The sequence below is a fragment of the Aplysia californica genome, unplaced genomic scaffold (genome assembly GCF_000002075.1).
Source record: "Aplysia californica isolate F4 #8 unplaced genomic scaffold, AplCal3.0 scaffold00316, whole genome shotgun sequence".
Classification (NCBI taxonomy): Eukaryota; Metazoa; Mollusca; class Gastropoda; order Aplysiida; family Aplysiidae; genus Aplysia; species Aplysia californica.
Window position 1 is genome coordinate 73070 of NW_004797586.1, and position 7416 is coordinate 80485.

General features: G+C 40.0%; 1 protein-coding gene across 2 annotated transcripts; it reads right to left on the reverse strand.

Moving 5' to 3' along the window:
- Positions 1-356: 356 nt before the first annotated feature.
- Positions 357-6125, reverse strand: LOC101860028. 2 transcript variants are annotated; one of them, XR_001184989.2, is made up of 5 exons: positions 6047-6125; positions 5073-5164; positions 3674-3819; positions 2882-2979; positions 357-1095 (listed from the first exon to the last, which is right to left on the reverse strand). XR_001184989.2 is itself a non-coding variant. In XM_005102184.3 (5 exons), the coding sequence occupies exons 2-5, from the start codon at positions 5128-5130 to the stop codon at positions 1643-1645; spliced, it is 306 nt and encodes a 101-aa protein (XP_005102241.1). In that variant the 5' UTR covers positions 5131-5164; positions 6047-6125; the 3' UTR covers positions 1132-1642. The 2 variants fall into 2 exon arrangements, 1 of the variants encoding a protein (XP_005102241.1); XM_005102184.3 differs by lacking the exon at positions 357-1095 and adding an exon at positions 1132-1646.
- Positions 6126-7416: the final 1291 nt, after the last annotated feature.

Consider the following 7416-nt stretch of genomic DNA (forward strand, 5'->3'; position numbering starts at 1 on the left):
GATGATGATGATGATGATGATGATGATGATGATGATGATGATGATGATGATGATGATAACAATAAATATATCAGGGTAGCAACTCGAACATCAGTTGTGACAACACTAAAACAACAACAACAGCAGCAGCAGCAACCACTATAACAACAACAACCACAGCAACAACAACTACACAGCCACAATTAGGCAATATAACTGCTGAAGATTTGAGGTGTTACATGATAGTAACAAAAACAAAGAACCCATCAAAACAACAACAAAAACAAAATAATAAATAAACAAATAAATAAAATAGGAGAGAAAAGGATGATAGCTGTTAGATAGGGGAAAAAAGAGCAAACCGTACCAAAGCACCCGCTAACCATCCTTTTTGAACGGTAGTTTTGAACTCAACAACATGTAAATTATTTCCAAAACAGAAAGAGTTCAACATGAAATTCATGCAAAAGACACCTTGTTATAACTGGTATTAAAAGAGGTATAATTTATTAATTTTTGTACATACATAATTTAAAGAGGGAAAAAAACAGACTTGATTTACAATCATGTCCATGTAAACGTGAAAAAAATTCCGTGTACTTTGGCGAGAGCTTCGTCACCAAACATTTAATCGCTGGCCAGCAGTTATAATGTACTAAGCCCAAAATAGATATTGAATTTTTAAATAGCAGTTTCTTAATTTGTAGAGTAGGTTTCAGGTGCTCAATAAATATTTTTATCGAAATTCAAATTCTAAACATTAAAAACAAGCAAAAAAACAACAACCATAATGTAGGTATAGTATTGTTTAAAGAATAAAACCTTTTTTTCCTCCCCTGTTAAAAAAAACGTGTTTAATTACTGAAAGTCAAATTAAAGATTATACTTGAGAAGTTTAAAAGAATCCTCATCTCTTTTTCTTCTTTGTTTCTTTTTGTCTTTTCAGGTTATGTTTTGTTTTGTTTTGTTTTGTAATTCATGTCTTTAAGCTTAAGTGTCACCTTCAACATCTGGCTGTTCCATAATCACACCAAGAATTTCCGGTTGCGGGAGAAAATTCGTCCTCTTGATGCAGCTGACCAGAACTCTCATCTCAAGATGTTGTTTGTTTTTTTGCTGGAGAGAGAGAGAGAGAGAGAGAGAGAGAGAGAGAGAGAGAGAGAGAGAGAGAAGGGGAGAAGGGGAGAAGTGTGTGGGGGGCGGGGGTCATTTGAGTTTAAAACTCTCATGCTTGATTGGATTGCAAGAAAGGAAGAAACCTGACTGCGTGAACTAACGAAAAAACAACAACTCACGGCAGAACTATTTTGCAGTATTGACCTGACGGGCACGGCCTTGTTATATAATATTATTTGTTTGTTGTTTAAAGGACTGGGACAAGTTCTTGTGGGTATGACAGTTGGGGCGTAAACAAGACGCCTCTGGAGTGTAGGATTAGGGTGCTGGCTATTAAAAACGCTGGTGAGGAAAAAGTACAGTATGATATCTTTGTCATGATGGGTGAAGAATAAAACAGGACGTTTGGTAAGAAATAAGAAAATCCTTCAGATCGCTCTTATGCAGACGAACTTCTTGAGCATCGTTCAAGGTGACTTGTGACGTATCGCGCAACTTTAGGGTGAATGCAGCGGACAGAGCCATGGCTTTTTGTTATTCTTAGTTTTCACCTGAGGAAAGGAAGTAATCCACATTGAAACTATAATGTATATACATGAGGTGCAGTCAATTTGTCAACTCTCGGTAAACGTAAAACCGTCATCACCAGATAGAAAAAAACCCCTCATAGACATAGTAAAAGAAAGGAAAGATTGACACGCTTTTCTTTCACAAACACACACGCAACGCTTTAAGTAGCAGCTCACGGACTTGCTTAAAATACATACCTTTATAATGAGAAAAATTACAATATGCGGTTCGACGGCTCCAAAGAAAAGGGAAGACCGAGAACAGGACAGATGGAAGGAGTCAAGCGAGCCTTTCAAAGACACAACATGACGACCCGAAAAGCAAATACACCTGGCCCACGTCCGTCAACTACATATATCTCCTCTCGACAACTGACAGTACAACAGGATAGAAATTAATAAAGAAATAGATCGTAATAAGAGAAGCACACAATAGATGAAGTCAAAGTATGGCGATCTGGAAGAAGAAAACAAGGGTTTGGGAGACGCCAATTCTATGTCAGGCAAAAGCTGAAACCTACACGTGAACGTAAATGTACCGGAGACAGATTGTACCTCTTGAAAAAGGCAATTCGGGTTTAAAGGGGCGTTGGTTGAAGTCTCCACTGGCCGAGTTGTGACATTAGGCCCACAAAAAATGTCAAGCATACGTCGGTCACAAAGTGTTGATTAAGATGTGCGTTCATTGAGATGTATCTTTGTTAAAGAAACGATAACCCCAGATAAAAACGAACACACACACACACACACACACACACACACACACACACACACACACACACACACACACACACACACACACACGGGCCCCGCTCAGAGACGACCAGCAATAGGGTGCTTGTTGTAAACCTGTGTATTTCAGTTAGTATGTAGCTATGCATTTATATATATTTAGATACCGTTTTTCTGTACATATGCATAGCACACGTTACACTATTGTATAACAGCTCTGATGCGTTTATTCCTTCTTTCCTATCACTATTAAACATTTCTCGTCCTTATTTCTCCTCCTTCTTTGTTGAGTTTGTTATTCTATCTACGGCACTTACATGACATAATCGTGTAGCAAGTGCCGTAAAACTCTTGCTAAAACTTCTAAACCAAATGTCTCCGCTGGGAGTAATAAACGTGGAACTTTGTTATGTTTCTATTTATTACATTTTGATCCAAAGGAAACCTCAACGCAAAAGAGTACAATCATAATCATTACGACGTACTTTAAACACAGGCATCCACATCTGCAGCACCAGCGTCGTTTGTTCTCTAGCTGCATCTGTTCATTCACATTGCCGAAGCTATCCCTTCGGAGTTTCGACTGAAAAACGACAGTGTGTAAAGTTTGAGAGACACGGTCTGCCATATCCATGTGTGTTTGCGCGTATGTGTGTGTATTTGTGTGTGTGTGTGTGTGTGTGTGTGTGTATTTGTGTGTGTGTGTGTGCAAAGAGTAGTTTGGTGGTAAGACAGCCCTCTCTTCACATTCATCTCTGGGGGGGAAAAGACAACAAAATCTTGAGATTAACGAAGCACATCTTTCCCAATGTCACAATATAGCGCAAGGAAATTACAAGATGCCAGGGGGAAAAAAGCCTGAAAAGGGTGTGCTTTGGGGTAGACAGAACATAGATGGATAGAAAAAACAATTTTGTTATGAGTGCAAGGGCATGGTATGAGATATGAGTACACGAAAATGAAAAAAAAGATACCAGTCTCTTTCCACAACAAAATGAGAATAAGTCATTTTACGAAAAGAAAACTAAAAAGTATAAAAAGCCAAGCCAAATTTGTTAATGCCCTTGGACTGAATGGATCATATTTACAAGCATACTCGAAAGATGTAATCTTGTATGAATGAATAAATCTTATTCACTAACAAAAACAACTGAAACACCCGCTGAAAAACAATTAATTTCCGCGACAACGAAACTGTTAGAACGTAAAATATGATGTCCACACCTGGTTTGCCTACTGCAATTACATGTACACATGTATAGCAATAGTTATGTCACCTGGAAGGGTTCTGACGAGTTTTCACGTATCGAAAAGAACGATCTGGTGTTCTCGGCAGAGCCCCCGACGCTTGGTGCGTAGCTCACTTCGTCGTTGAATCGGACCTTCTCCTCTTTTCGCTGACGGGGTTTCTGGGGGTCTTCGTCTGTAGAAGTTCAGCCAACGTACGATAAGATAAGATAAGACAAGATAAGACAAGATGGATGCAACATTCCAGAAGAACCCCCCCCCCCCCCGAGATACACGACAAACCGTTCTCCCCACTCAGGAATAGAACTCCGGCCCCTGTATGAGACAGCATAGCACCCAACCGTTACTCCACAAACGCTGGCGCTCTTTGTCTGATTCTGTTCAACTATGTTAAACTTTGAACTTGACCCAGAAAATAGTTGAGTTTCCGAAGTTGGAACATCCCCACTCCATCCCTTTCTTTACAGGACGCCGGACTGAAACCCCACTCCCCCCCCTCCCCAAACTCTCTGAAAGTTTGCTGCACCACATTCAACTTAAATAAACATCGATCGACTCAGAGCTTGGAAATGAAGAAAAAACGATTCAAATTCCGAATTAAACGGTAATGTCTTCTATGTCTTGCCTGCGTTGTCATGAAGACGTTGACCTGCAGAACGTAACGTCTCGCTCTACAACAGAATGCGAAACATACGAGATCGTCATTCTCGAAGATCGTGGTCATAGTCTCACTAACAGGCTTACTGTACCAGAGTCTGAGAGGACGTAATAGTCATAATAATAGCTGCGTCCGTCAATGTCTGACGATGACCAATACATCCGCAGAGGAGAATATTTCTCCAGCGAAATAGAAGAATTTGAAAAATTAAAGGTTATGATTATTGTGCCTTCTACTATTTTTGTTTGTTTGTTTGCTTGTCTGTTTGTTTTGTGGCCAATGAGACCAACTCTGACAGAGAAACGTTTGCCACATTTTGAACGTAATTTAAAGGCTCCACTTCTACTTGTTGACATTATGCGGAGCTTGAGGGCTTCTCTCTTGATTTGACTTGCGCAAAGATTTGTTTAAAGTGAGAAAAAGCAGTTAAAACATCAGACTTACTCTCTCGCTTAAATACGAAGTAGTGCAATATAACAGTCAAGCATGTTGAGTTTTACCATACATTTTGTATATGATCTCCGTCTGTCTGTTGATATATGTATGCTGTTTCCCACTCAGCCCTATTTGTCTGACAAGCAAAGTCAAAGTAGCGCGTCTCCTAGATAATCCAAACAGTGTCCATTGGGGTGTAACACTTTTATAACCACTAAAAGGCTTATTAGTGTTCCTAGAGAGTTTAAAAGTTATGTTAGTTCATGCTACTATGATGCTACACGGCAGAACTCTGACTCCTGACTTTGAAGCCGATATGGTAACTAATGTCTTACCTTCTGGCCTCGACTTCAAGACGGATATCAGGGGACGGCCCGTTCCATTCTCGCTCATGCTACCACGGCAGCATATCCCGCAAGCCGCAAAACTGGGCAGGTTTGGAGTGGGTGTTGGGGATTGGAAGTCAACGAAGCAGAAGAATAAATTAACGTTGTTTTACTATGCATGAATCAACGAAAAAGATCTTCGTCAGGTGTTTCCAGAGTTCCTCCTTCACCACGAGCCACTCTGTTTTTATTTATTGTTTTAGTATTTGCGCATTATTTTAGTTTTCATCGTTGCAAGTATAATCGAGGGACACGACGGTATGTTTACGATAAATTATATTTACGATAAATGAGTTTATCGTTTTTCAAATTCGTTTTGCCATAAACAAAAGAACCGCTACAGTCAAATACCGTAGTGAAAGTAATTTGCGTACTCTGATTGAGAGGTGTTTAACTATCGGCTCGAAGACCAATATTGGACCGTAAACCGATATCCTCTAGCCCTCGAAGCACTACCTATCATGCTAAAATTTCTCAGCTATCTATCTGGGGGAAAATAGTAACATTTGTTTTGAAAAATCAGTCTCAAGTGACTGCATTTTTATCTTCCTTAACCAATCATGTTTTTGTAAGGCTTCAAGTCATAATTAATGGCTTTTTTGTCAATCCGATCGTCTCCATCCCAAAGAAGATAATAAAAACAAATTATTTGTTCTGGTAGGCTATAGCTTTGGTGTCAAGAGTTTGGGCCTGCTTTTGAATCACTTCATAAATCTATTACGAGAGAGAAAAGTTCAATCACAGTTATTCAGTACGAACACTCTCAAGCACCATTACCAGATCTTGAAAGCCTAGATCTAGATCTAGAATCTAGATCTAGATATACTTTTACCTTAGTGTTACGGAAGAAATATTCTTATGTACATGCCAGCTAATGGTAAAAAAAAACCCTCATCTGTATACATATTAATTGGAAACCTTACTTCAAAAGTCAATTCACATCATTCTACGTTCATGGAATCCTAAAAACAAAAATGGTTACGCCATTTTGCCGGAAGACCGGAAGTGGGGCAAAACGTGGTCAACCTATGCTTGCACTTTTGTGCACCGCCAGAATATCTTGGTGAGTTAGTAGGAGAGAGGGGGAGGCCATAGATTTGTGATTTCATTGTTCTAGTCAATAGTCGAAGCCGACAAAACCTAATGTCTACCCTCCATGTCTCTCTTTGAAGAGTCACTTTTTATGCAGGTCTTTGCTCAACCCCATTGCCAAGACTTAGACAATAATTTAGGAGGCAGGCCTGTCAGGGCCAACCCGGGCTAAAACAGAGATGCAAAGTTCCAGCAGAAAGACAGATACCTGATAGAAATTCTACCCATTCGGGAATCGAACTCGCACTTCCTGTGTGATATAGTAAAACGCCTAACGGCTACACCACAGACGCAGGTCGGTGTCACTTTAAAAGAATAGTAGGCTACAATCTATCTGTCTATTTATATATCTGTGTGTGTGTGTGTGTGTGTGTGTGTGTGTGTGTGTGTGTGTGTGAGAGAGAGAGTGTGTGTGTGAGTGTGCGTGTGTGTGTGTGTGTGAGTATGGCTGTGTGTGAGTGTGTATGTGTGTGTATGAGTGTGTGTGTGAGTGTGTGTGTGTGAGTGTGTGTGAGTGTGCGTGTGTGTGTGTGTGTGTGTGAGTATGTCTGTGTGTGAGTGTTTATGTGTGTATGTATGAGTGTGTGTGCGCGAACATACCTACTAGTGGACGCTAAAGGGCGTTGGTCGACTATGTTGTTGGCTCTCGAGAAGTTAACCGTGTTTACATACGACTCCTTTTCCCTTCTGAATGGTGAAAAAGTGAAAGGGAATCCTCTTCTTGGCGTTTGTCTTCTTGGCTTTCCTGCTTTATAAACTGCATCTCAGTTTGCTTGTCTAGGTTATCTCCCTTTGATCGTGCTGGTCAGTCTGCAAGTCCGATCTGTGATTTTGATGTGCTTTTCTGGACTAATTAGAAAGTAAGCTATAGGCCCCATCGTATTATCCAGCTCCCTAGGCATCTCGGGCAAACAAGATTAGGCTGGCAATTGTTGTTGTTGCGGGATCAATAAGTGCTCAGAAGGAGACAATGAGGTTGGCATCAATGACAACCCCCCCAAAAAAAAAATTAAAAAATTTTAAAAATCCGCAGACAAAAGCAAAAAGAAACTGACCGTCAAAAAGCTGAACGCCAAAAAAAAAAAAATGAAACAAAATTTGAATGAGGAACTCACTAAACGCCTGTCAAGGTACCATGATATTTATGCAGTGTCTTATTAGACTTAAAGCTACATAATAATATAAGAGAGAGAGAGAGAGA

Bases quoted from the DNA above. Each gene is read 5' to 3' on its own strand.
- LOC101860028 (XM_005102184.3), bottom strand. From the start codon at position 5,130: ATGAGCGAGAATGGAACGGGCCGTCCCCTGATATCCGTCTTGAAGTCG. The intron at 3,820-5,072 runs GTAAGACATTAG...GAACTTCTACAG, and splicing joins CTTGAAGTCGAGGCCAGAAG to ACGAAGACCCCCAGAAACCC. The intron at 2,980-3,673 runs GTGACATAACTA...GTCGTTTTTCAG, and splicing joins ACTCGTCAGAACCCTTCCAG to TCGAAACTCCGAAGGGATAG.